Source organism: Sebastes fasciatus, chromosome 21 (assembly GCF_043250625.1).
Source record: "Sebastes fasciatus isolate fSebFas1 chromosome 21, fSebFas1.pri, whole genome shotgun sequence".
Taxonomy (NCBI): Eukaryota; Metazoa; Chordata; class Actinopteri; order Perciformes; family Sebastidae; genus Sebastes; species Sebastes fasciatus.
The window spans coordinates 26,677,830-26,695,539 of record NC_133815.1 but is presented as its reverse complement, the minus strand read 5'-3'; the positions used below and the strand labels follow the sequence as shown (position 1 = coordinate 26,695,539).

Genomic DNA, 17,710 nt, shown 5'->3' with positions numbered 1-17,710 from the left:
AACATATTCACTGCTTATTAACTGTGAAGTAATCTTATTCAGATAAGCTACAGTAGCCGTCTATCATCCTTTCTATGTATCTGGCTCCAACTGGACTCCAGTCCTGTGGTGCACTCTACTGGGTAAAAACGGAACTACATCACATTAACTGTGTTACAGCAATGCATTACAGTTTAGCTAAATACTGGTACAGGTTACATAGTGAAAGCAACATATACTTGCAATAATGACAGGAGGGGTGCAGAATGAAGGGTTATTCTCTTTTATCTCTCTCTGGATAGACTATAGCCTTCCTAGAGGAGTGCTAGGGACTAGGTGGAGGTGTCAGGTGTGTCTCCAGGAGGAGCCACATAATGCTTCACTCCTGCCTACATAAAAAAAACACCCCATAGTAAGGGTGTGAGAGAGAAAAGAGTCAATTACGTGAGATATTTGTATAACATCTGTAGAGACCCTCCCTGTAATTGATCACACACTTTTTGGATAAAAGATATTTGTGTGTTAATGAAAATAAATGTGGGGTAAAAGATAATTAATGTGACTCATATCATGCGTAGTAAATAAAGGCTAGTTGTAGGAACATTTACAAGCAGTGACCTCAAAATGATCTGCAGCCATTTCATTCATCCTGATCTGAAAATTAAACGGTTTTATGTTTATGCTGTAATAATCAATTGAAATGTCATCATCCCATCCTCCAACAGGAGAGAAACACTTCTCTCCTCGTCCCCCTGAACATCATAACACACATCCACATGATAGCAAATCAACACATTCTCACCCGTGCTCTCTGACCTATAGTGCTGATTAAAGAACCCACTCAACTCCGGCTGAGAGACTTATGAATCTTACCGACGTTAGCTCAGCTGGCTAGAGTGAAGTTGTTTGAATGAGCGGTTCTCGAGAAAGCTGCTAGCAACATCAGCCCGTTCTGAACAGGCGTGTTCTAAACGGAAACTGCACTAGTAAAGATCTAACAACCAGCAGTACATCAGGTCATCCTCATCAAAACTCATCGTGAGCATTTTATAGTTTGATGGCATGGGAGAAAATGTGTCACCCTGCTGGACCTGAAATGAAAACTAAACTTTTTAAAATCAGGTTTCACTTTAACTTGAGTTTAATTTCAAATCCAGTTCCATCATTTTAAATCAAGTTTAACTACATTATGGAATGGATTTGCATTTATACAGCGCTTTTCTAGTCTTCCGACCACTCAAAGCACTTCACACTACATGTCAGCATTCACACACTAATGCTATAGGCTGCTAAGTAGCCAACTTTGCTAATCTAAATACTCATTCACACGCCGATGGCTATGCTTTCTGGAGCAATTTGGGGTTAAGTGTCTTGCTCAAGGACACATCAACATGTGACCCGGAGCAGCCGGGGATCGAACAACCGACCTTCTGATTGGTGGACAACCTGCTCTACCCTATGAGCCACAGCCGCCTTTACATTCCACATTATGATGTAACTTAATCTTTACAAAACAAAGTCAGTCAGAGAGAAACATTTTACACCAAACATTATTGGAAGGTTATGAGGTGGTGGACACTTAGAACCAGGACGAAGGCCAGCGGGATTGAGGTGTACAACGAGCGTGGTGGAAAAGTGAGAAGCAACAGACCAACCAGGATTTTTCCAGAGCTCAGGTTTTTACTTAGACTACAGAAACGTTACAATAATCACAAAACTCTCCCCAATAGTTAGCAGGCAGCTGGACAACAAAACTGGGTAACACAGGTAGCAGATTCCAGGCTTGAGGTGACACTTAATCTGATTCCCCCTCTCTCACACACCACACTGCTTTTCCCACCTGGTATATCTACCTGAGGTCCATACCAACAATGAAGGGCACATACCCACTCCCACAATCAATTTAACTTGTACAATATAACCTTAATATTTACATATACAACATACAAATGATTACATAACACAGATTGAATAATATGCATGATAAATGGAAAAAGTATCAAAAGAAAGCCAACTTAAACAACCCCTCTAGCCCACTCTCCCCTCTCTTCCCTGGCATTTGGTTCAGCCCAACAAGCTAACTGAAACCAGCTGGAGACCTGTGGCTGAAGTTTCAGGTGTGCTCCCTGAAAACACTCCCATGAAGTCGGCCTCAAAGAGAGGGGGATGTGTTGCAGCTCCTTCACAATTATATACTAAATATAATATGAAGGTGCTGACTTTCCACCAAAATCCAGACATAATCTGTTTGTAGTCAGTTGAGAAACTTCACTGAAGCCTTGATTGAATTCAGGTTTAAACTAATTCTTTATGTTTGTTCCAGGCAAATATGTATCTTTTATAATATGAGAAACAGCTGGTATTGGGTTTAGAAAGGTAACTTTATCAACTTCCACCGTTATTTAGAAATATGTGGAAATAAACTGCAAAACTCCATCGTTCCACAGGGTGGAGGTGCATCACAAAGCAGAGCAGAAAGATCTATTTAAATGTGTTAATCTACATAAACTGAACTATTCTGCAGAGGCACTTTGGGTTCAGAATATATGAATGAATAAAAAAGACAAAATAAGATGCAGGTCCAGGTGGTGAACCTCTGTGGATCGTCAGGACACGGCTGATCCTCTCAACACATCCACTTTTCTGATCACTCACTCTGACAGAGATCACAGCTTCCATCTGATGAGAGAAGAAGAGAACAGAAGTCATGAATCAGTGTTTACAGAGACTCCCTTCATCAGCTGTCAGTCAGTGATGCAGCACACAGTTCATATATAAAACTATTATTGGCAGAACCAACATCCATATCTCTGCTCACTACTCAATATCTCCAACAGTAACCGCAATTTATCTTCTAGTAAATTCATCAGTGTGGTCGTTCCTAAAGTCTGCACCTCCTCTGGTCGTCACTCATTCCAGTGTGATGCTCCTAGTGACTGGAACAAGTTAATAAAGACACTGAAACTCCACACCCTCATCCCGTTACCCTCCTTTAAGAACTCTTTGGGCAGACCACATCATGGTTACTAAATGTAACCATGGTTCTATGAAATAAGACACTGTGATTTGAGGCTTCAGTCAGACTGATCTCAGAGCTGTGACAGAGATGAACTGATCAATGAGAGAACAAAGACTTTCTGATCAGATTTGACGGTACGACAGTTTGATGGATGAGGACCACTGTCTCTATACATGTTGTGATACTGTCAGCTGTAATTTAGCTTTATTTCCTGGAAACATGAACACAACAACAACAACTTCTTCACATTAACTCTAACACATGATCACAACAAGCTTCTGGCTGATCTGATTGGCTGACTGTTCTCTCTCTCTCTGTGTATCACCGTTCTCCTCTCACAGCTTAACTGAGGAAACACATCACAACAATAATGCTGAAACCAGCATGGACCGACTCCGACCCTCTACTGACCTCAGAGTCTCCAGTCTACAGTTTGGACTCTCCACAAGATCAGACAGCAACTTCACTCCTGAATCCTTCAGGTTGTTTCCTATCAGCTCCAGCTCTCTCAGATGGGAGGGGTTGGACTTCAGAGCAATGGCCAGAGAAAAACAGCTGATCTCTGACAACCTGCAGTGACTCAATCTGAATAAAGAATAAATTATGTAAGTTTAGAAGACAACGTTCCAGATGGAAATCATTCAATGTTTAATAATGTGTTCAGAGCTGAAGAAGGTTTAGAACGTAGAAGTTTAGAAAAAGTAAACTCCAAACACCTGAAGCCAACAGGATGCAGGTTAAAAACTGTAAAATACAAACAGTGAAACAGAGCTCTCATTAATATTAATGACAACGTGCTGCTACTTCAATAAAGACATAGTGACTTCACCTCTTAAACCTTGACAGCTCCACCAGTGGATCCATCTATACAAACTCATGTCAAGCAGCCAAACACAAATAAAAACCACACAAACTGATTCAAGATTCAACTCAAGATCTCAAAGTTCTAAAGATGTCAAATATGTCAGGATGGATTTTGGGGAAATGTGAACAAAACTCATCTACAATATATATTTTAAGAATAGTGGAGTCATAAAATCAAAGCATCTTCAGTTTAAACTCTTCAGTCAGTATAAACATCATATAGCTTCATAAAATGTTTAGAAAAACATACTGAATATATTTGTTATTTTCTGATAGCTGATATAGAGATTATTTATTTATTCTTTATATTTATGTTATTTTTATTATCATTTCTTTTATAAAAAAAACAACCTGATGAAAGTCAAGTTTTGCGATATATTAAGGGTTTAAATGTGTAGCTCAACATTGCTCTGCCACAGTCAATGGACTAAACCACTGAAGAAGAAAATATACTTTAGCATTAAGATACTCAGTGTGGATCAGTATAATATCAGCCTTATATCTGCAGTTTAGTGTCACCGCAACTTTCACATCATATTAATCTCAGCACACATGTAAAAAATGGTGTCTGACCTCAGCGTCTCCAGTCTACAGTGTGGAATCTTCACAAGATCGGACAGCAGCTTCACTCCTGAATCATCCAGCTTGTTGTTACTCAGATCCAGCTCTCTCAGATGGGAGGGGTTGGACTTCTGAGCTGAGGCCAGAGAATCACAGCTGATCTCTGACAAACTGCACCACCTTAATCTGAAAAAGAAGAAATGATAAGGATAAAAATCACTTTATAATCCAATCAGATGTGTTCAGGTTTTAAATGTGTAGCTCAACATTACCATGTCCTAATCAATGATCTTTTCCCTAAAATGAGCAGAGTGACTTTGTCATTGTGTTATTGTGAGTCATCATAATGTCAGCCTTCTACAGACATCATCCAAATGTCACCACAACATTATTACACCTATTCATGTCAACACTCATCAATAACATGCTGCTGATCTCAGGCAAGTCTGGAATTAGAGGATCAATATTATAGTGATCCTTTAAACATCTGCATTTGGTGTGTGTGTGTGTTGGGCCCTGAATAGGGAAATATTTGTATTGAGACTCTTGATGCCTACTCTCGTGCAGTCTCATGAGAATGAGGCACCGTAGTCGCGAGCTTCCCCTTCAGGCCTCGGCAGGTACTACTAATCAATCTCCGAACAGACTTAACAGGTAGATCACAGATGGACAGGAAGATAGGACATATTCTGACATTTAGAGAGGTTTTAACCAAAATAATGTTTTTAAAGTGTTTTTAATCTTTTTTAAAAAGACTGTTTCGAACACTCAAACCTTTTAAATGTTTTTATGACCCATTTCACAATTAATTAATCTTTTATGTCACTATAACTGTTTTTATTACTCGAAGTTATTTATAGTTGATCAGCTTTCCTCATATAATATTCTACCTATCACATGTGTGTGTGTGTGTGTGTGTGTGTGTGTGTGTGTGTGCATGCATGTGTTCTGATTGATCAATATCAATGATTATTACACGGCTGTGTTGAATACTCGATTCTGATTAGTCAATCACGGCGTTCGGTAATTTCTTTATAACAGGCTGTTGCTACCGTTGCTATGTATAACACACCGTTGTTATGTATAACAGACCGTTGCTCTGTATAGCAGATCGTTACTATGTATAACAGACCGTTGCTATGTATAACAGACCGTTGCTATGTATAGCAGACCGTTGCTATGTATAACAGACCATTGGTATGTATAAAAGACTGTTGCTATGTATAACAGACCGTTGCTATGTATGGCAGACCGTTGCTATGTATAACAAACCGTTGGTATGTATAAAAGACCGTTGCTCTGTATAGCAGACCGTTGCTATGTATAGCAGACCGTTGCTATGTATAACAGACCTTTGCTATGTATAACAGACCGTTGCTATGTATAACAGACCGTTGCTATGTATAACAGACCGTTTCTATGTATAGCAGACCGTCGCTATGTATAACAGACCGTCGGTATGTATAACAGACCGTCGGTATGTATAAAAGACCGTTGCTATGTATAACAGACCGTTGGTATGTATAAAAGACCGCTGTTATGTATAAGAGACCGTTGCTCTGCATAGCAGACCGTTGCTATGTATAGCAGACCGTTGCTATGTATAACAGACCGTTGCTATGTATAACAGACCGTTGCTATGTATAGCAGACCGTTGCTATGTATAACAGACCGTTGCTATGTATAGCAGACCGTTGCTATGTATAACAGACCGTTGCTATGTATAACAAACCGTTGGTATGTATAAAAGACCGTTGCTATGAATAACAGACCGTTGCTATGTATAGCAGACCATTGCTATGTATAACAGACCGTTGCTATGTATAACAGACCGTTGCTATGTATAGCAGACCGTTGCTATAAATAACAGACCGTTGCTATGTATAACAGACCGTTACTATGTATAGCAGACCGTTGCTATGTATAACAGACCTTTGCTGTGGACGCAGCTCTGATGTCCGACTGGTGGACCATTTTTCTGTCAAAATATTGATTTCTTCAGTAAGTAGCCGTGTTATAAGCGGGATAATGTACGGCTAGCGGGTCATTGTTGTGAAAGAATCCCCTTCAGTGTGATGAGAGACCCCTCCGCTTCGTGTCAGGGTGCAGCATCACGTTGAAACAAACAGAAACCAGAGAAATATTTCTACTTCATGAAGTAAACTTGATCAATTTAAAACAGATATTAGTTCAGCGGACCTTCTGTATCCAGATGTGACCATTTACCAACAATGATAAACATTCATTTACTTTAACAACTAACAGTGGACATTTTCTACACTTTCTTTAAGAAACACAAGTCTTTTGTGACTGCAGACTGAATTAAGTTCAAGAAACTCGAAAATATGAAGAAAAGGACATTAACAACTTTATGGATGTAAGTTATGTTTGTACATAAATCAGGTTAAATTATTAATCAGACAAATAAGATCTATAACAGTAACAGAGAGTCAGTGAACTGACCCCAGAGTCTCCAGTCTACAGTGTGGACTCTCCAGAAAACCACACAGATGCATCACTCCTGAATCCTTCAGCTTGTTGTTGTCACTCAGCTCCAGCTCTTTCAGATGGGAGGGGTTGGACTTCAGAGCTGAGGCCAGAGAAGCACAGCTGATCTCTGACAAACTGCAGTCACTCAATCTGAATAAAGAATAAATGATGTAAGTTTAGAAGACAACATTCCTGCTTGAAATAATTCAATGTTTAATAATGTGTTCAGCTGAAGAAGGTTTAGAACATAGAAGTTTAGAAAATGTAAACTCCAAACACGTGAAGCCAACAGGATGCAGGTTAAAAACTGTAAAATACAAACAGTGAAACAGAGCTCTCATTAATATTAATGACAACGTGCTGCTACTTCAATAAAGACGTAGTGACTTCATCTCTTAAACTCTGACAGCTCCATCAGTGGATCCATCTATACAAACTCATGTTGAGCAGCCAAACACAAATAAAAAACACACAAACTGATTCAAGATTCAACTTAAGATCTCAAAGTTCTAAAGATGTCAAAAATGTCAGGATGGATTTTGGGTAAATGTGAACAAAACTCATCTACAATATATATTTTAGGAATAGTGGAGTCATAAAATCAAAGCATCTTCAGTTTAAACTCTTCAGTCAGTATCAGCATCATACAGCCTTTATACATTTTTTAGAAAAAGCAAATACTGAATATATTTGTTATTATCTGATTGTTGAAATAGAGATTATTTATTCATTCTTTATATTCATGTATTTTTATTATTATTTCTTTTAAAAAAAAAAAACCCTGATGAAAGTCAAGTGTTGTGATATATGAAGGTTTTAAATGTGTAGCTTAACATTGCTCTACCACAGTCAATGGACTAAACCACTGAAGAAGAAAATGTACTTTAGCATTAAGATAGTCAGTGTGGATCAGTATAATATCAGCTTTATGTCTGCAGTTTAGTGTCACCACAACTTTCACATCATATTAATCTCAGTACAGAAGTAAAAAATGGTGTCTGACCTCAGAGTCTCCAGTCTACAGTTTGGACTCTCAAGTCCAGCAGAGAGCAGCTTCACTCCTGAATCATACAAGTGGTTGTTACTCAGGTCCAGCTCTCTCAGATGGGACGGGTTGGACTTCAGAGCTGAGGCCACAACTTCACAGTGAGTATCTGAGAGTCCACAGCCAGAAAGTCTGTCAAGACACAAAAATTACAAAATATGTTATTATGAAAGAGGACAATTTATATTTACTTCATGCATTTGATGACTAAACAGTTTGATATAACCTTCTTTGATTAACATTTGCTCCTCACATCAGTGGTACAGCTAATCTTATCTCACTGGTTGACATGAAACAATAATTCTCATCACTCTCTCTCAAACCTGCAGACTTTTAATCTTTGTTTTTCTTTAATTTTGCAGATGAAGAGAGAGAACATGTAGTTACATTGAGGCTTCCCTAATGTCCAGTCTGTCAGTGTGATCTGATCCCAGGTCTGTCTCCACAAAGTTAGCATGAGGCCTTCTTCATTAGAAAAGCATTTTTAAAACTCAGTGAATAAGTAATAATGATACAGTTGATAAAGTTGACCTCTCTTTGCTAGGTACCTGCTGCAGTCAGGTTCATGTCCATAAATAGGAAAATTCAGTGACTGCTGCCAAACGGTAGAGAAATGAAACAAATTGCGTAATAATATTATATGTGTACATAATTAAACATTCAAATAATTAGATATTTTGATGACTGCATGGCGTTTTGTCATTAACACTCTTTTCTGAGCATCAAATGTATAGAGCTCACAAAAACAATTAATGAACCAATAAGGTTGTATTATTTTCATCATAATGTCATCAGAAATATGTTATCAGTTTATCAGCATTAAAAACATAACAAGATCTCTTAAAAAGTCTGAATTCTACCATTCTGCTGTTATATATTCATCAGACCGCTGCTATTGGTGGAAGCTGTGTATTTCCTGTTACTACTCTTCTCTACACCAACAATAGAGAGAAACACCCGAGTTTCCTTCTGTGAGTAACAAAAAGGATAGACTTAAAACCAAGATTATGGAACATAACTTAACTTCTTTAGCAAATAAAATGCACCATTGCTTGATTCTACACACCCTGTGGTTTTACAACGACAATCTTTGTCTCGTATGACCAGTAGTTTACGGTCAGTGTTAAAGTATTATTTGACCGTGCGTCTCTGTAACGTGTTAAACGAGAAATCGACTAATCCTCATCGCCGCCGGGAGGCTGCTTCGCCGGGAGTAGAATGTGCGGCAACTCCAGGAGACGTACCCCCAATTAGCAGTTAGCTCAAATTCAGCCAGTGCAAACCCCAGCAGCAGGGCTGTGATCCCAGGACCGCCCCGACTCCCCACTGGATCAGCAAACGTTCTGTTGCTGCCGTTACACCGGTTAGACCCAGCGCTCCACCAGCCAGCTGATCTTTTGTTTTAATTTTTTTATTTGTTTTCTCAGGTTCACATGTCATCTCCATCACCCAAAAATATAAAAAAGAAAAAACTTTAAAATGTAACAATTATTAGAAATAAAAAGAATAAGTGTGTTCATTAACTTGACAGCTAGAAACACAACCTACTGAAACATTTTTAACACAACATTTGAAACAGCTCAAGAACATCTGTGACAAAATACAACTGACATATTTATGTAATAAACACACTGCAAACTACACTGATCTATAGAGTTAATCACATATACACTTACTGAGCTTTTCTGCAGTTCCTCACAGCTGGAATCAGTCTCAGTCGTCCCTCATCTGTTGTTTTGTACTTCTTCAGGTCCAACTCATCCAGAGCCTCCTCTGACATCTGCAGCATGTAGGCCAGAGCTGAGCAGTGGATCTGTGAGAGTTTCTTCTCTGATCTGTTCTCTGACTTCAGGAACTCTTGGATCTCCTGATGTACCGAGTGGTCGTTCATCTCCGTCAGACAGTGGAAGATGTTGATGCTTCTGTCAGGAGAGGTATTATCTCTTTTCATGTCCTTCAGGTTGTTGATGGCTCTCTGGATGCTTCCTGAACTGCTCTTTGTCTGACCCAGCAGACCTCCTAAGAGTCTCTGGTTGGACTCCAGAGAGAGGCCATGAAGGAAGCGAACAAACAGGTCCAGGTGGCCACTTTTACTTTCAAGGGATTTCTCCATGGCTCTCTTCAGGAAGAAATCCAGAGATGGGCTACGACTAGCATTGTTTTCAAAATGCTTAGAGATGTTCTTGAGAAAAGACTTTGGGTTTGACTCTCTGTGCTTGTAGTCTTCTCCCAGGAAGGTCTCCAGTACCTCTGTGTTGCTGTCTGTGTAACAGTGGAACATGTAGACTGCAGCCAGAAAATCCTGAATACTCAGGTGAACAAAGCAGTAGACTGTTTTCTGGAATATCACACACTCTCTTTTGAAGATCTCTGTACAAACTCCTGAGTACACCGAGGCCTCTGTGACATCCAGACCACACCGCTCCAGGTCTTCTTGGTAGAACATGATGTCTCCTTTCTCCAGATGTTCAAACGCCAGCCTTCCCAGCTTCAGAAGAACTTCCCCGTCAGCCTCCGTCAGCTTCTGTGGACTCGTCTCATGTCCCTCACCATACTTCTGCTTCTTCCTCTTTGTCTGAACCAACAGGAAGTGTGAGTACATGTCAGTCAGGGTCTTGGGCAGCTCTCCTCTCTGGTCTGTAGTCAACATGTGGTCCAGAACTGTAGCAGTGATCCAGCAGAAGACTGGGATTAGACACATGATGTGGAGGCTCCTGGATGTCTTGATGTGTGAGATGATTCTGCTGGACTGCTCTTCATCACTGACTCTCCTCCTGAAGTACTCCTCCTTCTGGGCGTCAGTGAAGCCTCGTACTTCTGTTACCCTGTCAACACATGCAGGAGGGATCTGATTGGCTGCTGCAGGTCGGGAAGTTATCCAGACGACAGCTGAGGGAAGCAGATTCCCCTGGATGAGGTTTGTCAACAGCACGTTGACTGATGACTTCTGGGTGACATCAGACACAACCTCGTTGGTGTGGAAATCCAGTGAAAGTCTGCTTTCATCCAGGCCATCAAAGATGAACAGAACTTTACAGATAGCGAGCTTCTCTGCTGTGACCTTCTGTAATGTTGGATGTACTGCTCATCTCTGATCAAGTTCAGCTCCCTGAACGAAAGCAGAATCACCAGACTGACATCTTGGTTTTCCAAGCCCTCTGCCCAGTCCAGAGTGAACTTCTGCACTGAGAAGGTTTTTCCAACGCCAGCGACGCCGTTCGTCAGAACGACTCTGATGTGTCCCTGTTGGTCGGGTAAGGCTTTAAAGATGTCCTGGCACTTGATTGGGGTGTCATGTAGGGTCTTCTTCTTGGAAGCTGTCTCAAGCTGCCTCACCTCATGTTGGGTATTAACCTCTTCACTCTGTCCCACTGTGATGTAGAGCTCAGTGTAGATCCTGTTGAGGAGGGTTCCACTTCCTGTTTCATCACTTCCTTCAGTCACACATTCACATGTCTTCCTCAGACTGATCTTATGTTCATCTAAAACCTCCTGCAGAACCCTATCTGCTGAAAGAGAGAGACAAGTTTCTCAAAGGAGAACAAAGTACAAGTGATGCAGAGCAGATATGTATGATGGAGAAGATCTTAACGGTCCTGTTTCCAGACATGAAGACATCAGCAGACCGATCTACAGTCTTACTTTGTACAGTGCCGGTCTGACTGGCTGTCTGAGGTCCAGGTCTTGTTCTGGATCTGGACATCAGCTCCTCCTTCTTCTCTCTGTGGAGACATTACTTGATTACTAAAATCATTTGTTGATTGTTGGTAAAAAATACCAAGACATGGCCGATAATGTCTAGAAGCTCAGATGGTCACAGAGAAGAGTTAAAGTGTTGTTACATTTCTGTTTGAATTCAGGATTCAGTCTGTGATGAAAATGTTCCTTTATTTTAACTCTCCTGCTTTAATAAACAAGAATTAGCTGCTTTTCCTCGGACTATGGGATATAGTTATAACTAAGGTTATTTTACTAACTAGCTGGCTACCAATATGGTAGCTTTAATGGACAACACTTGCATTAACTATAACTGTTGGAAGACTAAAGAAGTCAGAGAGGTCTGACAGTTTCCCTGTTTTATAAGTGTTTATTGTTAACATATAAAATAAATTCAGAAAGTAACAGCATGTTTATTTATATTGCAAATGTTGTTGAAATTCTATACTCCATTCATATCACCACTGAGGTGACTGAACTGAGGTTAGAAGTGGTCTAAATATTGAGGTAGACCAGCAGTCTAAGACACACAGCATGTAACACTGGTGATCTTGATCTTCCTCTTTTGAATGTCAATATTTCTATTTCTATTTGATAGTTGATAGTAGAAAGTGGCAGATAACAATCTGCCACTTTCTACTATCAACTATCAAATGAAGGCATGAATTCAAATATTCTAAGAAACAGAAGTAGTACGAATCGACATTTGACCATTTCATGCACTTTGTTTTGTCAGCAGATAGTTTTCCACCAGAGATGTTTGTTCTTGGCATGCAGAGAATCTAAGCTCAAAGGTCCACATAATAATGATTCAAAGCTTTCAACTGAAAGCTCTGGATCATTAGTAAGTGGACCTTTGAGCAGATTTTTCCTTCACCATATTTGACATACACTCACCGGCCACTTTATTAGGCACACCTGTTCAATTGCTTGTTAACACAAATAGCTAATCAGCCAATCACATGGCAGTAACTCAATGCATTACGTCATCTAGACGTGGTGAAGACGACTTGCTGAAGTTCAAACCAAGCATCAGAATGGGGAAGAAAGGGGATTTAAGTGACTTTGAACGTGGCATGGTTGTTGGTGCCAGACGGGCTGGTCTGAGTATTTCAAAAACTGCTGATCTACTGGGATTTTCACGCACAACCATCTCTAGGGTTTACAGAGAATGGTCCGAACAAGAGAACATATCCAGTGAGCGGCAGTTGTGTGGACGGAAATGCCTTGTTGATGTCAGAGGTCAGAGGAGAATGGGCAGAGTGGTTGGAAATGATAGAAAGGCAACAGTAACTCAAATAACCACTCGTTACAACCAAGGTATGCAGAATACCATCTCTGAACGCACAACACGTCCAACCTTGAAGCAGATGGGCTACAGCAGCAGAAGACCACCCGGTTCTAGCACCGGCCACTTTATTAGGTACACCTTGTACCTAATAAAGTGGCCGGTGAGTGTATGTAGTGAAAGAACAAACTCAAACCGTCAACACATATAAAAGGTGAGCAAATATTTTCTACCGATGCTTTTTCACCACATGTTGCACAATTATGATGTGCACTGATTCAAGATGACACCCAGTAGGTAATAAATAAATAAATCTTTACAGCGACTTCAATGTTCGGGCAAAATTATGAATATTTTCTTGAAGTGTAAATAGTGAAATGGAGGTTTTCAGGTGTTTTGTTACAGAAATACAATCAGTATTTTGTGACTATAAAATCCAGACTAAGATCCATCTTAGTTTTAAACAGTATCTGCACTAATAGTTCTGCATCAGGAATATAAATCTGTTAGCAGAACATTTAGTCTTCATCCTCAATGCATCATCGTCCACCAGGTCAGCTTACAGTAGAAACAGTCTCTTACTTTGTTTCTGAGGGTCCAGGTTCATTACTGAAGTCTGGAGGATCGTCTTTGGACCCGTCACTCTTCATAGACAGATAGCTGGGTACTGGAGACTCTGCTCTCTGTCTGAACTGAACTCTGCAAACACCAGGATGATTTTATTCATATCACATGAATCCTTGATAAACTCTCTGATGACAAAGACATTTCAGTAGCTCTACATACACAAACTACTGCTACTGTCAATAATGTGGGTTAAAGTTTGTATTAGTCCTCTTAGATTACAGCTGTTCTGGGTGACTGACAGCTGTCACAGAGACGAAGAGGAAGAATGCACAAAATAATTCTCTTTGTGTCACCAAAAGTTTGTTAAACTTCAGTAAGTTAATACATTTTAGTAGACATTTAATATACAAACACACAATCAACAGATTCATGGAATTGGCATGGCATCATTTTGTTTTTATATCATTCTGTATCTTCCCAGTAGTGTTCCTTATGTATTCAAATCTGAACACTACGGACGTATGTTTTAGCATCAAAATGCTCTTTTCCCTTCAAGCCCTTCTAAAATCATTTTCCCACATGGTGACCTGACGTAGGTTTCTGCATGATGACACTGATACATGTACAGTATATACTGTATATACGTCCTTATAGTCAGTGTATTAACGTTACACACAGTTACTTAGATGGCGATCTGCGTGCTCCCAGTTTGGAGAAGCAGACCGGAGTACCAGCAGGAAGCTAAGCGATGTACTGCTGTGGACGCTAAATTAGATCAGAAAGTCACACAATAACACAAACTGACTAACCGATGGATGCAGCGGTAGACCAGCGCTCCTGTTCTGAGAGGGAACATTACTGGTTCTGTAAATGGAGTCTGGTGGTTTTAAAGACAGTGATAAAACGGCTTCAGTTCTCCGTCAGAAAGGGCTGTCTGATGGCGAGGTAAAGCAGAGAAAATATATTAAAATATAGCGTACACTTAAACGAATATTTGTTTTTAGGTGGCTAAAATTTATTGTGCTGCTGCTCCCGTCCACAGCTGCTTTACATCAGCATCAGACAGCCCTTTACCTCGCCGTCAGACAGCCATTTACCTCGCCGTCAGACAGCCCTTTACCTCGCCGTCAGACAGCCCTTTACCTCGCCGTCAGACAGCCCTTTACCTCGCCGTCAGACAGCCCTTTACCTCACCGTCAGACAGCCCTTTACCTTGCCGTCAGACAGCCCTTTACCTCGCAGTCAGACAGCCCCTTACCTCGCCATCAGACAGCCCTTTACCTCGCAGTCAGACAGCCCTTTACCTCGCCATCAGACAGCCCTTTACCTCGCCGTCAGACAGCCCTTTACCTCGCCTTCAGACAGCCCCTTACCTCGCCGTCAGACAGCCCTTTACTTCGCCGTCAGACAGCCCTTTACCTCGCCGTCAGACAGCCCTTTACCTCGCCGTCAGACAGTCCTTTACCTCGCAGTCAGACAGCCCCTTACCTCGCCATCAGACAGCCCTTTACCTCGTCGCCAGACAGCCCTTTACCTCGCCGTCAGACAGCCATTTACCTCGCCATCAGACAGCCCTTTACCTTGTCGCCAGACAGCCCTTTACCTCGCCGTCAGACAGCCCTTTACCTCGCCGTCAGACAGCCCTTTACTTCGCCGTCAGACAGCCCTTTACCTCACCATCAGACAGCCCTTTACCTCACCGTCAGACAGCCCTTTCTGACGGGAAACTGAAGCCGTTATATCGCTTTCTTCAAAGCCACCAGACTCCATTCACAAAAGCAGTAATTTTACCTCCCAGAACACGGGAGTATACATATAACCCCACTTCAAAGAAGCTGTCATAACAGCTGATTTTAGGAAACGTCAAACCAACAAAGTATTTTGAGGATAAATGTGAGAAAATGAATTAAACATTTGAAGCACATTCTTTCAGATTTTGAATAGTTGTAAATCTTTACAGCGACTTCAACGTTCGGGCAAAAATATGAATATTTTCTTGAAGTGTAAATAGTGAAATGGAGGTTCTCTGGAGTTTTGTTACAGGAATACAATCAGTAGTTTGTGGCTCTAAAACCCAGATTAAGATCCATCTTAGTTTGAAACAGTATCTGCACTAATAGTTCTGCATCAGGAATATAAATCTTTCAGCAGAACATTTAGTCTTCATCCTCAATGCATCATCATCCATCAGGTCAGCTTACAGTAGAAACAGTATCTTACTTTGTGTCTGAGGGTCCAGGATCATTAAAGAAGTCCATAGGATTATCTTTGGACCCGTCACTCTTCATAGACAGACAGCTGGGTACTGGAGACTCTGCTCTCTGTCTGAACTGAACTCTGCAAACATCAAGATTATTTGATTCACATCACATGAATCCTTGATAAATTCTCTGATGACAAAGACATTTCAGTAGCTCTAAACACACAAACTACTGCTACTGTCAATAATGTGGTTTAAAGTTTGTATTAGTCCTCTTAGATTACAGCTGTTCTGGGTGACTGACAGCTGTCACAGATATGAAGAGGAAGAATGTAAAAAGTAAGGCCCCCTCTAGTGTTTTTTGGCATTTCTATAATATTTCATATTTATTTGAGTCATTTCCTGACTAAGTTGATTAGCCACACTCTTTGCCAATTTTTTTTGACAAATAACTTAAAGGGACTGTTTGTAACTTTTTAAGCGTATAAATGTACCGGGTCGGGACCCATGCGCGCTCGCACATGCGCGCTCGCGTGTGGACGGAGCCTCTCCTCCTCTGCCTGCTTGTCTTCACTCAGAGCGGGTGCGCGTTCTCGCTGTTTCGCTCCACCTCTAGACGTGAACGCGCGCTCACTACACACTGCAGAAGAGTTAGTTTAGCTCTGAGAATATCTAGTGAATGATCAGTGGACATTTGTGCAGAAATAACTGCTGCAGCTCCTCCAGACCAACAGAGGTTTTCCGTGTCTTGTGAAGTGAAGGGGCTCTGCAGCGAGTTACTTTATCGTCTCGTTACCGACCAGGTGCCGGTGTCTCCCTGCTCACTCCGGCTGCGGGCGGAGAGAGCAGGAAGACAGGAAGAGCCTGCGCTGAGGCAGGAAAAGCCAACACTAGGATCAGCAGTGATTCATTAGCAGACCTTTGTCTGGTCAGCTAACATTACTGCCTAGCAGCTGAAATATAGAGTGATATTGTGGTTTTAGCTGACGTGTGTCGCCTCACTGTTTTGAGCGATGCTCGTTCATGTCTATTTAGAGCGAGCAAGCTCGAGCTCGACGCTGACTTTCATTGATTTCACGGCCACAGGTGTCGCTGTTAACAAGCATTTCTGAAAGTTACAAATAGTCCCTTTAATTTTGTGCTAAAAATTAAACTAACTAAGGGTTTTTATTTTAGTTTTTAGTTTCCTCCAACTTAGTTTAGTGTGTTGTGCTGAGAACGGCTGCAGTCAACGTAGTGGATTACACAAAATCCCACCGGCAGAATTAACACAACACACTGACTGTCTCTCTCACTCGCTCTCTTCTTTACCGTCTCCTCCTGGAGATAAATTAACGGAAAACAGCCGATGCTGTTTTGGAGGTTTGCCAACCTCTAACAGGTCCGAATGACGGGGAGCACAACTTTCGGTCCAACAGAAAACAAGAGAAAAAGTCCTGTTAGAGAAATAAACAAATCTCAGTGCAGCCCTGTGCGGTGTCGGTGCTGGAGCTGAGGAGAGAGCGGCCAGTACTGGTGGACGGTGAACCTCCAAAACGTCCCGAAGTTTCGGGATGCAGTTGAGGTTGACTGTTTGAAATGCAGTTGCATTTCAAACAGTCAACCTCTCCAACATGTCTATATGTCCTCCAGTGCGCTGTGGGCAGCTCCTCGGAGCAGCGGCAGCCAGGCGGTCGCCTCGCCAGGAGGAGACGGTGAAGAAGAGAGCGGGTGAGAGAGAGTCGGTGTGTTGAGATAATTCTGGTTTCATTTGTAGTCTAATAAACAGTAAATTCATCTAAACTGGTTTGAAAAACGATACAACTTGGTTGCCATGGTGATGAATTATGTCTGACTATTAACCACACCCCCATTCTCTGTTTGAGAAAGAGCGGCCTAATTCCAATCCACCCCCTCCACCCTCTCCCTACCTACTTCCACTCCGTTTGTGCGTTCGCCTGGAGGCTCCGCATATTAAGTGCCATTCCAAACCAATTCACG

At 41.3% G+C, this 17,710-nt stretch overlaps 2 protein-coding genes across 2 annotated transcripts in view; both read right to left on the bottom strand.

Annotated features, from left to right (window-relative positions):
• LOC141759719 (NACHT, LRR and PYD domains-containing protein 12-like) overlaps positions 1-15,861 on the bottom strand; it is a 53,412-nt gene extending 37,551 nt beyond the window's left edge. The window contains exon 1 of the mRNA XM_074622024.1: positions 15,751-15,861. Within this exon, the coding sequence (XP_074478125.1) occupies positions 15,751-15,818 (68 nt within the window). The 5' untranslated portion in view covers positions 15,819-15,861. The remainder of the gene's footprint in view (positions 1-15,750) is intronic.
• LOC141760065 (NACHT, LRR and PYD domains-containing protein 3-like) lies at positions 1,492-14,136 on the bottom strand. The gene is made up of 7 exons (XM_074622711.1): positions 14,110-14,136; positions 9,635-11,022; positions 7,917-8,090; positions 6,887-7,063; positions 4,436-4,609; positions 3,410-3,583; positions 1,492-2,658 (listed from the first exon to the last, which is right to left on the bottom strand). Exons 1-7 carry the CDS (start codon positions 14,134-14,136, stop codon positions 2,646-2,648), a joined length of 2,127 nt encoding a protein of 708 aa, XP_074478812.1. The 3' UTR covers positions 1,492-2,645.
• Positions 15,862-17,710: the final 1,849 nt, after the last annotated feature.